At 44.4% G+C, this 17,150-nt stretch overlaps 2 protein-coding genes across 5 annotated transcripts in view; both read left to right on the top strand.

The window, feature by feature from the left end:
- Window positions 1-2,192: 2,192 nt before the first annotated feature.
- RD3 (RD3 regulator of GUCY2D) overlaps window positions 2,193-17,150 on the top strand; it is a 138,503-nt gene continuing 123,545 nt past the window's right edge. The window contains exon 1 of one of the 4 annotated variants that reach the window (XR_005596211.1): window positions 2,193-2,481. The gene's annotated coding sequence lies outside the window, so the exon portion shown is untranslated. Of the gene's footprint in view, window positions 2,482-16,776; window positions 16,829-17,150 lie in introns of those variants that run through there. The other 3 variants (XR_005596210.1, XM_039530390.1, XM_039530391.1) reach the window with 3 other exon arrangements.
- On the top strand, window positions 2,493-6,233 carry SLC30A1 (solute carrier family 30 member 1). The gene is made up of 2 exons (XM_039530388.1): window positions 2,493-3,226; window positions 5,089-6,233. The coding sequence occupies exons 1-2, from the start codon at window positions 2,620-2,622 to the stop codon at window positions 5,988-5,990; spliced, it is 1,509 nt and encodes a 502-aa protein (XP_039386322.1). The 5' UTR covers window positions 2,493-2,619; the 3' UTR covers window positions 5,991-6,233.

Below are 17,150 nucleotides of genomic sequence, written 5' to 3'. Positions count from 1 at the left end.
CCAAGCCACGTCCAATTACTATTTTCATCATAACTGCGGCATCCAGAACAGGCAGCCACTGAGGGTTCAGTCTTATGGTTGAGCTGAAGTCATGGGAGGCAGAGAGCCTTTGCATGTGGAAAGAAGGTAGACACAGGGTGATATTATTTTCCTCACTGCTGCTATGAAGTGGTGAGCAGACTGGTTTGGGGGATACCCCATTAACAAGGGAATGGATGGAATGTTGGAATCAGAAAATTTCTTGGCACTTGGGGGCTTGGCAATTGGGAATGATAGTTGGGGGGGAATGACTGTTGGATTGGCTATTGGGAATAACACCAGAAGTTGGCTGTCAGATCTGGCAGGTGGAAGATTGGCTACTGGATTTGGTAGTTGAGGGAATGGCCATTGGAACCAACAGTTTGACGGTTGGTTGTTGGCACAGGCTGGCTGAGGAGAGCCGTTCTCATGATGAGGTCCTTCTGGTGGAACAGAAGAGCTGCTGATGGTTAAAGTAATAAGAAGTAGCATGTCCCAGTGTCTTATGACACTATATTCTATGACTGTGTCTCTCTAATATCCTTGAACCTGCCCAGCTGATTACAACACTGTAAACCAGTGTCTTATAAGTGTGAGAATTTTAAGAAAAGGAAATATTTCAAAATAGTTAATGGTCACATGAGAGGGAGAGAATAAGATATTTATAGAACAGGGAAAGGATTATAGGAATGACTTTTGATGATTAGGGACCAAGAGACACATTTCTGTGGCACTTCGCCTTTGGCCTTCTCCAGGGCAGCTCTAGTTAAGTCTCAAACATACATACCCCAGCAATCTCTGTAACCAGACATCCAGTCATTGTGCATGAGAACCTCAAATGAGGAAAGAATATGTAATGGTAACTGTGGGATGGTGAGAGTGAAAAATCTTTAGCTACAATCAAGACAAAACACTTTGCAATCTACATATGAACAAAGCATGGAGTGTTTTTCATTATTTTGAACTTGTTTATGATTCAGTTCTTTTTTTACTCATTGTAGAAACATTTGTTTTAACAAATGTCTGGTTAAGAATCCGTCATTGATTTAGGATATAGTGATCAGTATGGATAACTTCCATTCCAGGTCTACCCAGCTGAAGGTCAAGGCCAAAACTTTGTTTCCCTGCTTTCCTCTCCCATTCCTAACTTTGATGCTTACTGTGGGTAGGTGGGATTGGTTCACATAACCATTATCCCAGCATGACCTATTAGCAACTCCAGTGCTTTACACAGCAGCACTGCAACATTTTGAAAGTTAATTGTAGAGCTGAAAAAAAATGAAGGAGCATGGTTCTCTGATGAGTAATGATTATCTTGAAACTAAACAAGCTGCTATGTGTCTGGTGTTATTTCCTTAGCTTGGCCTGAGCCACCTGTGGCAGTATCCCATTGAAGTGGGTGTTAGTTTTGTAGGCTTGGGGGAAATGTACAGGCCCCTCAGTCTGCTGTTTGCGGTGCAGGCACTGCTGCATGGGTGCTGACCCCGGGTAGAGGGGTAGGCGGTGGAGGGGACTCTGTGGGAGCAGGACTCACTTTACTGGGTTCAGAGGAGCCGAAGGTGGGCGTTTAGACAGCTGTGTTATTGCTCCTAAGGGCGCAGGGCCCCCTCGGTCCGGTTACAAGAGCGGTGGCGGCCGGCCGTGCCTCCTAGAGGTGCTCGAGCCGGGGGTGAGGTTTGGGGGGTGCCCAGTCCCGGGGCAGGCGGGGGGCGGCAGACACGTGAGGGGGGGGCTCACTTCGAAGCCCGAGGCCTCTGGGTGGGGGGTGCCCTTTGCCCACCCCGTGGCGCTGCTCTCGCGGGGGGCCAGCGCCGCGGGGCTGCGTGCGGGGAGCGGGTCAGGCTGTCACCGCCCGGGAGCGGCGGCTCCGTGCAGACGGTCCCTGGGTGGGGCGGGTTCCCAGCCCAGCAGCGGCGCCGGGCCGGCAGCGAGCAGCCGCCCTCGCCCTCGGGCCCGGCCGGGCCGTGTGGAGAGCGGGAGCGGCGGGCGGAGACTCGCCCCACATAACCCCCTTTTGCACCAGTCCCGCAAACGGCCTCGCCGAGGGGGCGGGGCTACGGGGACACCGCAGGAGTGACAGGGAGAAGCGTCCAATCGGCTTCCTCGCCCCGCCTCATTGGCCTCCTCCCCGCTTCAGGCCCGGCAGCGGTGGGCGCGGCCAAGCGCTTGACGTGACGGCCGCGGACCAATAGGGGAGAAGATGTGAGGCAGCCCCGGCCCCCCGCTGCTGGGGCCGCGGCCAATAAGACGCGCCGGGGGAGGCGGCGGCAGCGGGCTGGGGTTCCGTGTGGAAAGAATAGGGGGCTCGGGTGCAAAGTTTCGTTTCAAACCGTCTGCAAAGAGCGGCCGAGGAGGGGGAGTTGGAGAGCGACGGGCCGCCGCAGCGGACCGACCGCGCCCCGCTCAGCCCGGCTCGCGCCGCCGCCCTCCGCTCGTCGTTCGCGGCAGTTGTTGCCCCGCCAGGTGAGTGCGGAGCTCGCAGCCGCGCGGCGCCCTCCCGTGGGGTCCCCCCCCCGGCCTCCCCCCCCCCGCAGCCGGCAGCGCCGAGTCCCGGTCAGGGCGGCCAGCCGCCGCCGCTCCCCGCCGGGGCGGACCGCGAGGATGGCGGACAACGGGACGGGCGAGCCCCGGCAGCCCCGCTACCGGCGGGTGCGGCTGATGTGCATGCTGGCGCTCACCTTCCTCTTCTTCGTGGTGGAGGTGGTGGTGAGCCGGGTCACCGCCTCGCTGGCCATGCTCTCGGACTCCTTCCACATGCTGTCCGACGTCATGGCCCTGGTGGTGGCCCTGGTGGCCGTGCGCTTCGCCCAGCGCACCCGCGCCACCCACAAGAACACCTTCGGCTGGGTGCGGGCCGAGGTGATGGGCGCCTTGGTCAACGCCGTCTTCCTCACCGCCCTCTGCTTCACCATCCTGCTGGAGGCCATCGAGCGCTTCACCGAGCCCCACGAGATCCAGCAGCCGCTCGTGGTGATCGGCGTGGGAGCGGCGGGGCTCCTCGTCAACCTGCTGGGGCTCTGCCTCTTCCACCAGCACGGAGGCGGGGGGCACGGGCACTCCCACGGCGGCAGCCAGCACCACCGCAGCGGCAGCCGCACCAAGCTGGAGCGCTCTTCGGGGGACGGTGATGCTGGGCTGCGCAAGGAGGAGACCAACACGCTGGTGGAGAATTGCGGCAGCACCAATGGAGTCAACCAGGAGAAGCTAGGTAAGCGGTGCTGCCCCCGGTGGGAGCCCTCCCTTAGCCTGAGGTCTGGAGGGGGGAAATTTAGCAAGGCGAGGGGCTGGTAGACACGTCTGTATCAGATTGGGAGATGGGTAGGGGAGAGGTCCTCTTCCTCCTTCTCGGAGGAGATGAAGTAGGACAAAGTAAGGGAGATATGACTTTGTCAAGTTCCCTGGCAGAGGGGTAATGACATCCTGTACTACACAGTGGAAGAAAAGTAAGAGACTCCCTCATTAGGTGGTAGTTTATGCAGCAGTATCTTGGCGACAGTTGCTATTCCTATATTAGTTAGTCAAGAGATCTACAGGTACTCAGTACACTCATGCACCCTTCTTCTCCAACAACTTCCTTTCTGCATTGTGCCCTTATTTAGCAATCCAGCAGACTTGGGTGTAGGTTGGGGGGAAATGCTTCTCTACCAGACACCTGTCAGGTAAACAGTGAATTATTTTACAGATTCTCATTCTCTTCGTGTTTAGCATAACATGAATTGAATCTGCTAATCATTTTGTAGTTGGGCTGTATGTTGGTTTTTAAAAGATGTGTTTTGTGACAATATAGGAAGGTTGTTCTAGTACCTTAAGCATTAACTTGACCACTTAATAAACCTTAGTGTTATTTCACTTCCTAGGTAAGTATCCTAGTTTCAACATACAGTAACCCGCTGAGTTAGAGTGACAAAGTTGGTAAGGTAATATCTTTTTATTGGGCCAACTTCTGTTGGCTTGAGAGACAAGCTTACACAGAGATATTCTGTTTCCCAGACCTGAAGTACAGCTCTGTGTAAGCTCGAAAGCTTGTCTTTCTGACCATCGGAAGTTGGTCCAATAAAGAGATGACCTCACCCACCCCGTCTCTGTAAAATCCTTAGGCAGTTAAAGTTAAGTATATCTGTGACAGAACCTCATTAGAATATTGTAGTTTGTAAAGTTGAAATGCTTGGAAATCAGAAAATGCAGAGTTAAATTTCCATGAAAAATACTAATTCTTTCTTGTCATACCTGAACACTGTATACCTCTGAAATTTGTAGTATCCACTACATGCCTGCTATACTGTCTTAGGTCTCTTCTACACTAGAAAACACTATATAAATACAGGGGTTAAGCATGACCACCTGCTTTGAGCAGGGGGTTGGACTAGATGACCTCCTGAGGTCCCTTCCAGCCCTGATATTCTATGATTCTATGACCTGATAAACTTAAAATATGATAACCCTTGTCTATGCTGAGTACTAACATATGTGTTAGTTAACATGTGTTTTAACACTGTCCTATCCTAGTGCAGACAAGTACTAACAATCTACATTCTAATGTCCTAACCAATTACCTTCTATGTATGAGCCATCTGTCTATCTCTTCATCTAGTTCTTCTATGGCCCCCATTTTCCGAGTACCTTCCAAAATTATAAAAATGTACATATGGGTATATTTCTCTCCCTTCTGATCAGCAGTGACCACCAGACTTTCTTTCATTGTTATTGTGGAAGTGGTAGACTGGCTTTTTGTGCATTTTGCTCTGAAAGTAGTGAAGTTTCTAGTCACTGCACTCAGTTGAACCTCTTTGAATAAACCACATCTTTTCTCTTACCTAGCCATTTCTTATCCTACTATAGAAAGCACAACAGTTTCACAGCTTACTTTGTACAGATAATCCTCTTCTCTATCCACTATTCTGGTATAAGCTACAAGGACACACATTGAATTGCTGGGATATAACTGTAGTGAAGTCACTGTAGTAATGTGGTTTCTAAACTTATTATGACTTCATACCATGATATAGTACAATGTTTATAGTATCTGATACTGTGATGTAGCATGTAACTGTTTCACTGTTTTCTTTGCAGGTGATGGCAAGGCGGAACTACAAGCAAATGGGAGCATTGGTCCTAACTCTCTGGACGTTGAGGTTGAAGAAGACTCCAGTGGACAGCTTAACATGCGTGGAGTTTTTCTGCATGTGCTTGGAGATGCCTTGGGTTCAGTGATTGTGGTGGTGAATGCCTCGGTCTTTTACTTTTATTGGAATCCATGCCCCAAAGATGGGCCCTGTTTTAATCCATGTGTCAATAGTCATTGCATAGAAAATGCTACTGTAGCCCCACCGCTTGACAATGCTGATCTGCTCTCACAAGAGGGTATTCATGTAGCTGGTCCCTGCTGGGTGCTGTATTTAGATCCCGCTCTTTGTCTGATAATGGTTTGTATACTCCTTTACACAACTTATCCATTGCTTAAGGAATCTGCCCTTATCCTTTTGCAAACTGTTCCCAAACAAATTGATATTTATTCTTTGAACTTGAAACTACGTAAACTTGAAGGAGTTGAAGCAGTCCATGAACTACATGTTTGGCAGCTGGCAGGCAGCAGGATCATTGGTACTGCTCACATAAAATGTCATGACCCTGCATCATACATGAAAGTGGCAAAGCACATTAAAGAGATTTTTCATGATGAAGGGATCCATGCCACTACAATTCAGCCTGAGTTTTCCAGTGTAGGCTCTGAATCGGGTGTTGGCAAATGTGAGTTTCCCTGCAGAACTCAGTGTGCTCTGAAGCAGTGTTGTGGGACAGCAGAAGGCAGTACTGAAAAGAAGACAAAGACCTCTTCAATTGCTATTTCATGCTCAGAAATAATCATTGACTCTCCGCACCACAAAACTAGGAGGACTAAATCTGAAAATATACCTGCTGTTAGGCTAGAGGCAGACGATGACCCAGACACGCAATTTGAATCATCCTTGTAATCCCCAGGGTTGTGCTGTTTGAGTTTTGATGGCTTCAACTACAGCTTTATTGTGAGGAGAAGGGACTGATATTTGAGATGCAAGTTTGTCAAGCAGTGTAATTGCTGAAGTCCCTATTCTTGTCACATTGCTAAATCTAGAATGCTTGTTTTAAAGAACATAATAGCATTGTCATGAAACAATGTGTTTGTGTTGACTTTGTAATGAGTGGCACCAAAAGAGTGCCAATGCTTGAAAAAAAAAGTTGGAAAACTAGTTTCAACACTTCAACAGAGACTTTTGTGCTTCAAATTAAAATATTTTCTCCCCTGAAAAGCTACTTGAGGGATAAGTAAATTGGAACTCAGTTTGTGTTAGATTTCTCATTGGGGGCTACCCTTTCACTTTAATATTTGATTTGTAGATATTTTAATATATTGTTTGTAACTCATATGAAAACCAAAGTTCATAGAATGTTTTTATGGATATAACAACATCAAACTAGAAACCACTTTGTCAGTTTCACACATTTTCCATAAACGTATACAGTGAACTATTGTGAGTGGGGTTTTTTTTGTGGATTTATTGCATAGCATAAATAGTAGCATATTTTAAAGGAAACGTATCACATGATTGATAGAAAACTGTCCAATTTTTTTCCCCAGTGGGGCTATGGGGTAATTAAAATTGGCTGTAAAAATATCAGTTGTAAAAGTTTTATGTTCTGTTAAAATGTAAGTTTAACCTGCTGTATACTCCTCTGGACAGACTGAGAGATGAAGTGACTGATAAAGTAACTAATTGTTGGCTAATTCATAAAATATGCATTCAGTGTTCTTCCTTCACAAGTTCAGTTGCACTCTTGATTTCATTAGATCATTGTATAAATGTAAGAATTTGCCAGAATCTTTAAGTTCCAGTGCTGTAATATTGGAGTTGGAACTTTTTATTTAAAGGAGTTGGTATTTATCATAGTAATGCCAACCAGCACTGTTAAAGTGGAGCGTCTGTCAACATTGGCATTATATTTCCTGGGTTTCAAGGGTTTAAATGATAACTTCAGTAAAAATTCACTTGGATGAAATTTTGCTGATAGTCTCAATGCAGCAGTAAGTACTTTTTACGGTAGGTGAAATCCTGGCCCCATTGAAGACAGTTGAAGCTTTGCCATTGACATAAGGGGCCAGGATTTCATCCAATATATTTTACCCTTTTTAAAGTAATGTGTCAAAGAATTTTACCTATTGAATTTGTAAATATTCAGTTTAAAAATGTTTAACTCAACTAAATAATAGACTAGCTCTGAAGAAGCTGTTACAGTGTGCCATCAACTCATACTTTCTCAAGAATTGGGTTATTGATTCTGAGTCAGTGGGGTATTGGGGAGAACAGAAGGCAATATAAAAGGGGAAACTAAGGGACTTTGGTCCCATGCTGAGTGTCTTGTTCCAGGCCAAAATGTACTCTTAAATCCACCTTTGGAGTTGCATATGTACAATGAGAAACAATGACTAGTAATTAAGCACAGGACTGAATTGGAAGGACTGAGTTCTTTTCCCAGCTCTGTCACTTACATTGTGTGACCTTGGGCTAGTCACTTAACCTCTCTCTGCCTCATTTTACCTATTTGTAAAATGCAGATCATACCTACCTCATGGGGTATTGTGAGGCTTAATACATTAGTTCTAAAGACCTTTGAACTTAGAAGTGCAAAGTTGTTATATTGCTTGTTTTCCAACAGTGGCTCCTTTTACATATGTGCTGCAATAGCCAGGCACAACAGGATAATTTAAGGACCGTTTTGGCCTTATTTATGGATTTACTGCCTACTGTGTTTTTAAGGCCTTAAACAGTATTTAAATATTTTATATTAAGTGTTTTGGTTAGTGAAGGAAATGTAGGTTCTCTCTCTCCCACCCCTCCCGAATATAGAACTCCTCACTAATTTGCACGTCTCTAATGTTCCCTATAATACTCACTCATAAGTGGTGCCCTTCCAGAGGGAGACTGGGCCTGTTTGTGACAGTGGGCTTACTCAGCTTCTCAGCAAGCATTATAAAGAGGTTTTTCATTAAGATTGTTTGTTTGCAAAATATACTACCATATATTTACTAATGTGCAATGAAGCATTGTCAAACTGAACCTCTGACATGAACAAAGTGCACTTGAAATACATATCCTTGTTTTTTTTACTGTAAGCTGTTTGATTAGTATGCCTAATAGTTTGTATTTGGTCTCCCAGTCGCTAGTGGGAATTGGCAAGGTCCTGCTGTATAACTACCACTAACAAAATATAAAACAGTTTATTGCCAAAAATATAGTAGTATTGAAAGTCATGACTATTTGTTTTCCTTTTGCTTTTCTAGAGAAGCTACTAGTCCTGACATAGTTGTCCTCTTTAGGTAACAGTCACAGATAAATACATTGAGTAGGTCTCGAAATCTAGACTAATTCCATTGCAAATGCTTAATCTGTTTATGCCAGAAGTCATATTTTTGTAGTGCTGTAGCCATTGCAGGCAATGGCTATCTTTAAATAAAAAAAAAAAACTCCCTCCCCCCTCCCTTCACTTGAGTACAGTGTATATTCCGTGTTTTGGTCCAAAGTGGGAGTTATACAGCAATTGGAGTATGATTTGTACGTTCATGTTGCTGTAATGAGCCCAGACTATATCCTGATAACTTGCAATACATCTCTATCTTTTAATCTGGTTTATGCAGAAATGATTTAATTCTGAAGACCATAATTCTGGAATACTGGTAGCTTTCTTGAATTGCTGCATAAATCATTTTTAAAGCATGAAGTTAGTGACTATCATACGAGTAAGCACTTTACCAGGTGGGACAGGAAAGCAGCTGATTGTATTGTGCATTCCTGATTTTATAAATAAAAACATGGAATACTGAATTTTAGGAAAAAGGAAACTGATACTTCAATGTCTGTTTTTGTTCATGCTTCCCATGAAAATTTTCAGAAATAGTTACTTGGTAGAGTATCTTACACCTGGTGGTAAGTTTCATTCATAAATATACTTATTTTAGAGTCAACTTCCTAGAGGTGTATAGTAAACAAGTAGAAGTAGATCAAAATTGAGGCAGCTTGAGGAAAACTATGTAAGGGCTTGATACTGCAAACATTTGTATTCATGGGTAGTCCTGTTGCACTCGGAGGAAATACTTGGGTGAGTATTGAAATACTCAATACGGGCTATGGCTTTTCAAAAGAAGCCTCAAAAGTTAGGTGCTGATTTTTAGTGATTATTTTAAAATCAATATAAAATGGGTAGTACTATAGGGTTTTTCCCATCAAAATTATGTTACATAAGTAGTACTGGCTTTTAATTAACTTTTTAACTCTGTGTCTGACTTTTTTTGCAAAGGCATTGAGCACCAATGCTCTTATTGACTTCAGTTGGAACTGGTATTGCTTAGCACCTCTGAAAAGCAGGCAATCAAGTAACTCAGTGGGTAGTTAAGAGGGGGAAACACAATTTATTTCTAGAATGCACCTTTCCCTATAGCAGAATAGGTTAGACTGTTTTTCTGAATTTTTATATCTAGACATTCTGGTATTTTTGTGTGATGGGAGTGAGAAATGCTCTATTTAAGGGCATTTAAAACAGCATATTAAAACATACTGGATTTATTTCATAACACAGCATCAGTTCTTAGCCACCTTAGAATTCTGATTTTTATGTTGCTTACTCAGTTCTGTGATGTTTGATTTGGCCTTGTACTTGAACCTTTTATTTCTCTCATGGATAGAAAGGAGGGGATTCTTCATGTGCCTGAATTGAGACAGTCCTGAAAGCTTTCCAAGCCTGATGCCGCCTTACTGATAACAGGAGGTCTGATTCTTCCTTATGACCTTTAGTTTGTGAAATTAATTGCTTATATGGGATACTTTTTGATACTGTATAAATGTGAGCCTGATATCTTTTTTTCCATTTGTATATCTGAGTATATGTTTTAAAAAAATGCAATACATCACCTTTAGGCTATATTTCCCAAAGCATGTGGGTTTAGTTAGGATTCATTTCTCACACCATGAGTTCAATTTTGTAACCACTGTTGAGGAGACCTAGTTGACATGTTTGATGAAATCTAGACAATAGGTACAATGAAAACTTGGGCTTGGCTTCTATTAAATCAACGTTCAAAGAAACAACATATTGTAAAATAGTAAAGTCTTGTGACAAAAAGTATCTAATGAGAAGCACTTAAATAATCTTGCTGTTCTGCTTACAAGTTCAGCTGCTTGACCAATAGCAGTATACTTTTACTTGCATTCAGTCTTTTTAAAAATAGGAACATTGTAAGTAGAAACAAAGTTGGGAAGTGAGTTGTAAAACCAAATTATCTTACCTCTTGTCATGGTTTCTGGTGCAAATATATGAATACTTACTGAGTTTGTGTCATCACAATAAAGCAACTTTCAGCATTTTTTAAGAAGAGGTAGTCAGTGTTTGAATAAATCTTTTAATATCAAAATCTCCCCACGTCGCTGCATACCAGTAGTTAAACTTTTAACATGTAGGTCTCTGTCAAATTTAAGGTAGGTTTGCTAAATCTATGACATATACACTTTTCACTTTGCTTTCAGAGTTTGTAGACTGTAGCTACTTTAGCACATAAAACACTGTTCTATAGTTTAAATTTTCAATCCAAAAACATTGCAGTCCTAAGGAGTTGTTGCAAGAAAAGGGACTGCAGCAAACTGTATGTAGGGTTCATTAATAAGTCATAGGACAAGAATGCTCTTAAGTTCTATCTTGAACAGCACACTGACATGCATCAGTGTGCTCTTCATGAAGCCCTTATTTTATGTAACTTTAGTGTTTGCCTGGGGAAAAAGTGATGCAGTTTTATGTGGTTGTCACCTCCCTAACTGCAGATCTGTATGTTTGGGTTCTTTTACTTTAAAACATTGTAATGTCTATGAATATATGTAGTAATGTACATCATTTTTACAAAGCTGTTTCTACCTCAGTATGAGGCTTTGTGAACTGTTCATGTATTATAAATGTTCTATGAGACATGCTATTGTGTTTATTTTTTTTATAAAGTTCAGTGAGCGGTGGGAAACTGGAACTAACTTTATAGTCCTGTGGGTGTGGTTCTTTCATCCATGCAAATCCTAGGTTGTGACCACCTAACTTAAGCAGGCTTTGAGCCTGGTTCCTATTTAGATGGGAGACCTCTGGAGAAAATCCTTATGGTGCCAGAAGTGGTGGTGATTGTAGATTAAGTTGCATTTGCATGTGCATCGGTATTGTGCCAATGCCCTAACATGGCGATAGGGAACACTGCTGTTGTGAAGGTACAAGAGCCCTTGACCTCTTCAGTTCATGGTTTTTAAAAAACTTTATAGTAAATACAGTTTTTAAAATAGGACTGTCAGCCCTGCTATTCTGGCCAAATTTTAATTCCCCCTGAAGTTTGTTGGGTAAAGTATTCACCTGCTGTCCCCCTAAATTGATAGGTATCTTTTTGCTGTAATTAGTTGCTGGCTCCCATCATGGACATACTTAATCCACCACTGAACTGGAGCTGTGTAGATCTGCGTACATCCTGCAAAGCTGTGTGAAGTATTGAGCTACCTGTCTAGCTGGAAGGCGCTGTTAGTGTCACTATCATTGGAGATCTTAACCTTTTTACTTAGGCCTTGTCTACATTACCAAGTTTTGTTGCCAAAACTGCTGTTTGTCGACCCAAACAGTGAGTGCATACACACTGTGAGGCAACTTTTGTCTGGGAAAAGGCCCAGTTTTGGGGACAAAATACATCCACCCTAATGAGAGATTTAGATCTTTTTCCTTTAAATTTTTGTCAACAAAATGCAAGTGTAGACCCCACGTTTCATTTCATCACTTTAATTGGCCTCTAGGAGATATCCCACGATGGCCACCCTGACCACTCTGATCAGCAGTTTGAACTCCACTGCCTTGCAGCCAGGTAGACAACCATCTACCCCTCCCCCTTAGAAGCCCTGGGAATTTTTGAAATTCCATTTCCTGTTTGTTCGGCCTGGAGAGCTCTCATAGCATCTTCCCAGGTGTCCATGGCCGGTTATCGCAGCAAACGCTCTCCCGCTTGGGCAACTGCAGAGCTGTTGGATCTGCTCAGTATATGCGGAGAGGAGGCTGTGCAGTCCCAGCTCCACTTGAGCCATAGGAATTGGGATAACTATGGGCAGATTTCTTGAGGCTTTTGTGAAAAGGGCTGTGATCGGGACATGCTGCAGTGCAGAGCGATGATAAAGGAGCTAAGACAGGTATACCATCAGGTGAGGGAGGCAAACCGTCGCTCTGGTGCTTCATCTAAGACTTGCTGGACAGTATCCTCGGCGACCCCACCTCCATTACCAAGAGCCCCATGGATACTTTGGAGGGCACGGAGGCAGTGGAAAGAGGACCTAACCTGGAGGGTGAAGTTATTGATGAAGAGGTGGAGTTAGATGAGGATGTGCAGCTTCTGCTGGGGTTGCCAAATGGGACAAGCAGCCAGGAACTGTTCACCACTCTCTGGAGGTGTCTGGACAGTCTCAGCAGTTGCTCTCCGGTGAGCAAGAAGCAGAAGATGAGACTCCTGGTACGTGGCTGTGACTTGTATAGTGTGGAGGTGGGTTCAGGGCATAGAAATGCAGGAGGCTGGCTGTGTTTCCGTGAGCTGGACATTTCCCGGTGTAACTAATCAGTACGGTGGAACAGGGTGTTGATGCACACTGAGATCTCATGGGAATCCTCCAGAGAGATCTCCAGGAAAGTTTCCTGAAGGTACTCAGGTTTCAGAGGGGTAGTCATGTTAGTCTGTATCAGCAAAAAAAAAAAAATGAGGAGTCCTTGTGGCACCTTAGAGACTAACATATTTATTTGGGCATAAGCTTTTGTGGGCTAAAACCCACTTCATCAGATGCATGGAGTGAAAAAATACAGAAAGCAGTATAAATATTACAGCACATGAAAAGATGGGAATTGACTTATCAAGTAGGGGATCAGTGCTAATGAGGCTAATTCAATTAAGGTGGAAGTGGTCTATTCTCAACAGTTGACAAGAAGGCGTGAATATCATAGGAGGAAAATTACTTTTGTAGTGCTAACGAGGCCAGTGCCATCACAGTGGAAGTTGCCCATTTCCAGCAGTTAACATGGATTTTAGCCCATGAAAGCTTATGCCCAAATAAATTTGTTACTCTCTAATGTGTCACAAGGACTTGTTGTTTTTGGAGGTACTCAGTAATCCTCTGCTGAAGGTTCCGTGGCAGAGCAGCTTTGTTCCTTCCCGCATTGTAGGAAAATTTCCCATGCCATTCGGCAATCACTTGTTCAGAAACCAAAGCGGCACACAGGTGAGCAGCATAGGGAGCAGGGTGGAAGTCACAAACATGTAGTAGATGTACTCTCATTTCCCTGCTTATCCTTAGTGGTGAGATATCTGCTAGAATGACCCCTGCCTGTGGAAAAGTGTGGGAGAATTTTAGAATTTGTTCCCTAGAATGCTGCACCACAACCCTTGCAAAGAGTGTGTGCTCTTTTTCCCCATGTGGCGCACCCCTCCCCCCCACCAACGCTCACCACGCTTTGGGTGTTTGCCATCACTTTCTCACCAACCCTAGCCAAGCGTACATCTCTGCAATGCTGCAAAAGGTGTATTTGACAGATGTTTCAATGCTGTGTGTGAATTTAACAATCCTGCTTCTGTGCATTGTCCCCTCTGCTTCACTAGATGTGGCCTTCAGGAACGCTCCATGCACCCTGGCTGAGTGTCTCCCCCAGATAAGAAAGCTCCCAAGACAAAGCAAAGAAGACATGTTCTGGGAGGTCCTGCAGAGCTCCAATGCAGAAAAAAGGGAACCGAAGGTGTCCTGGGAAGCCGAATGGCAGGACAGAAAAGAGAATCATGTGTTTAAGGATGTTACTGAGCAGATGATTAAAGTAATAGAGGAGCAAACACAGATTCTGAAGTTCTTAATAAAGCTGCAGATTGAGCAGATCACTGCTTGACCTCCACTGCAGTACATTCAGAACACTTTTTTCCATGGCCCCACAAACTCTGCCTGCACAATCCTTTCCACCTTCCTGGACTTCTCAATTTCCCCTTCACTCTACCGCCTCAGACAATTTTTACAGTGATAGTTGGACCTACACACAGTTGTGAAAGTCTACCCTTCCCTGGTTCCTCCTTTCCCACTAAGTGTTTGTGTGTGCTGTTTCTTGTGCAATAAAAGCAAACTTTCATAATGGAAAATCATCTTTATTTTTTTTCTACAAGGTGAAATTGCAGGTACTCTCAATAGATGCACAGGCATTTAAATCACTTTATTACAGGAATATAAGGTCCCAAATGTCACCATTGTCCCCCTAGGGAAACTATATGTAAAGTAAAATTGAAGCAACTCAGACAGAGATATATGTTACTGGTGGTAATTGTCAAAGTGCTGCCTCAAAGCCTCCCTGATTTGCCTTGGTCCCCTCTGGGCTCCTCTGACCGCCTTGGTATCTGGCTGCTCAAAATCAGCAGCCAAGCCGTCTGCCTCAGCACTCCACTCCTGAGCCAAACCTTTCACCCGTAGCTTCACAGAGATTATGCAATTTTCAGCACGTGGCGATGACCATAGGAATATTATCCTCAGTGAGGTCCAACCTGCCATAAAGGTATCGCCAGGGTGCCTTTAATCTGCCAAAGGCACATTCAACTGTCATCCGGCACCCACTGAGCCTGTTGTTGAACTGCTCCTTACTGCTGTCCAGGTATCCTTTGTAAGGTTTCATGAGCCATGGCTGTAAAGGGTCCCCCAGGATTACTATGGGCAGTTCAACCCCCCCCCCCAGTAATCTTCTGGTAAGGAAAGAAAGGTCCCCACTTGCAGCTTTCTGTACAGGCCAGTGTTACTGAAGATGCATGGGTCGTGCACCTTCCCAGACCACCCCACATTAATGTCAATGAAACACCCACCGGGATCCACAAGCACCTGCAACACCATGGAGAAGTACCCCTTCCTATTGATGTACTTGGTCGCAAGGTGGTCTGGTGCCAAAACTGGAATGTGTGCCATAGAATCATAGACTTTAAGGTCAGAAGGGACCATTATGATCATCTAGTCTGACCTCCTGTACAATGCAGGCCACAGAATCTCACCCACCCACTCCTTTATCAAACCTGTGTCTGAGCCACTGAAGTCCTCAAATCATGGTTTAAAGACTTCAAGGTGCAGAGAATCTTCCAGCAAGTGACCCTGTGCCCCATGCTGCAGAGGAAGGTGAAAAACCCCAGGGCTTCTGCCAATCTTCCCTGGAGGAAAATTCCTTTCTGACCCCAAATACGGTGCTCAGCTAAACCCTGAGCATGTGGGCAAGACTCACCAGCCAGACACCCAGGAAAGAATTCTCTGTAGTAACTCAGATCCCACCCCATCTAACATCCCATAATATGCCATTGGGCATATTTACCGCTAGTAGTCAAAGACGAATTAATTGCCAAAATTAAGCTATTCCATTATACCATCCTGTCCATAAACTTATCAAGCTAAGTCTTGAAGCCAGATATGTCTTTTGCCTCCACTACTCCCCTTGGAAGGCTGTTCCAGAAATTCACTCCTCTGATGGTTAGAAACCTTTGTCTAATTTCAAGTCTAAACTTCCTGATGGGGCGGGACTTGGGGGAAAGCCTCCTGCAGCCAGCAGATCCACGCTGCCCGGCCCATGCCACCCAGGGCTCTGATGGCTGAAAGCCCTGGACCCTTTTAAATCCCAGGGCAGCTGCCCCTTTTGTCCCCTGCCTCCTGTCAGTGGCCCTCAGGATGGGGCAAAGGGGACAGCAATGTTAAAGTGCCGCAGCAGCACTTTAACATCAGTTGTGTACGGGTCAGTACTGGTTGCCACTTCTTACCGGTACACCATACTGGCCAACTTTCACCTCTGGATGTATCAGCAGGAGTGTTGCAAGCAAGACACCAGAAGGAATACTTCTGCTCTACTCTATGCTAGTAAGGCCTCAACAGGAGTATTGTGTCCAGTTTTGGGCCCCACATTTTGGGAAAGATGTGGACAAATTGGAGAAAGACAGACAGCAGAGGGCAGCAACAAAAATGTTTAAAAGGTCTAGAAAATGTGACCTATGAAGAAAGATTGAAAAAGAAATGGGTTTGTTTAGAGAAGAGAAGAGTGAAGGGGGGGACATAGCAGTTTTAAACTACTGTACATAGAAAAGTTGTTACAAAGAGGAGGGTGGCGAATTGCTCTTGTCCTATCCTCAGAGATTAACAAGAAGCAATGGGCTTAAATTGAAGCAAGGAAGGTTTAGATTGGATGTTTGGAAAAACTTCCTAACTGGCAGGGTAGTTAAGCACATGAACAAATTGCCTAGGGAGGCTGTGAAATCTCTGTCATTGGAGGGTTTTTTAACAGGTTAGATGAACCCTGGTGGGAGTGGTCTGATTATTACTTAGTCCTGCCTGGAGTGCATGGGACTGGACTAGATGACCTATTGAGGTCCCTTCCAGTCCTACCTTTCTATGAGTCCCTGCTATTGAAATATCTGTCTAAGGATGGAGCTCTCTGGAGACCATTTGTGAGTGGTGACAGATCATCTTCTGAGAAATCTAAATTGTTGGCCCCTGGAAGATGAAAAGCAATTGGAGTTATCCCATAAGACTGACTGATTGCCTCTTGGCACAGAGGGGTTAAATGGGCACCTCCCTACTTGTTTACCATAATACACCATAGATGTGGTTGTAAGTATGTGTATAATGAAATTCTTTAAAGTTGAGAGGAATTCTTTGTTTGTCTGGAGTTCTAGGATGTGGATGGGAAGACTCATTTCCTTCAGAGACCATATCCCATGTGTCTGAAGATGGTCCAGGTGAGCATGGATCCCCAAACTGTTCCTGATCAGCATCTTTGTAAGCGGAGGTGTAGAGAAGGATATTCCTTTCCAAACGTTCTGAGCATCCATCTACCGTTTCAGTGACAATTGGATATGAGCTGGGACCGAGGAACATGTCCGTTTAGTGTTTCACAGATTGATATAGTGACTCAGACAGCCCTGTAAGAGATGTAGGTGAAGTCTGGCTAGAAGTGTTACATAAGTGAAAGCTGACATGTGGCCCGACATATTTGAGACCAATTCATACTGTGATAGATTTATCTTGATGCTGTAGAAGATTGTCTGGATAGACAGAACA

Source organism: Mauremys reevesii, linkage group 3, assembly GCF_016161935.1.
Source record: "Mauremys reevesii isolate NIE-2019 linkage group 3, ASM1616193v1, whole genome shotgun sequence".
In the NCBI taxonomy this organism is placed as follows: Eukaryota; Metazoa; Chordata; order Testudines; family Geoemydidae; genus Mauremys; species Mauremys reevesii.
Note: the sequence above shows the minus strand (reverse complement) of the source record. Positions and strands in the feature narration are given on the sequence as shown.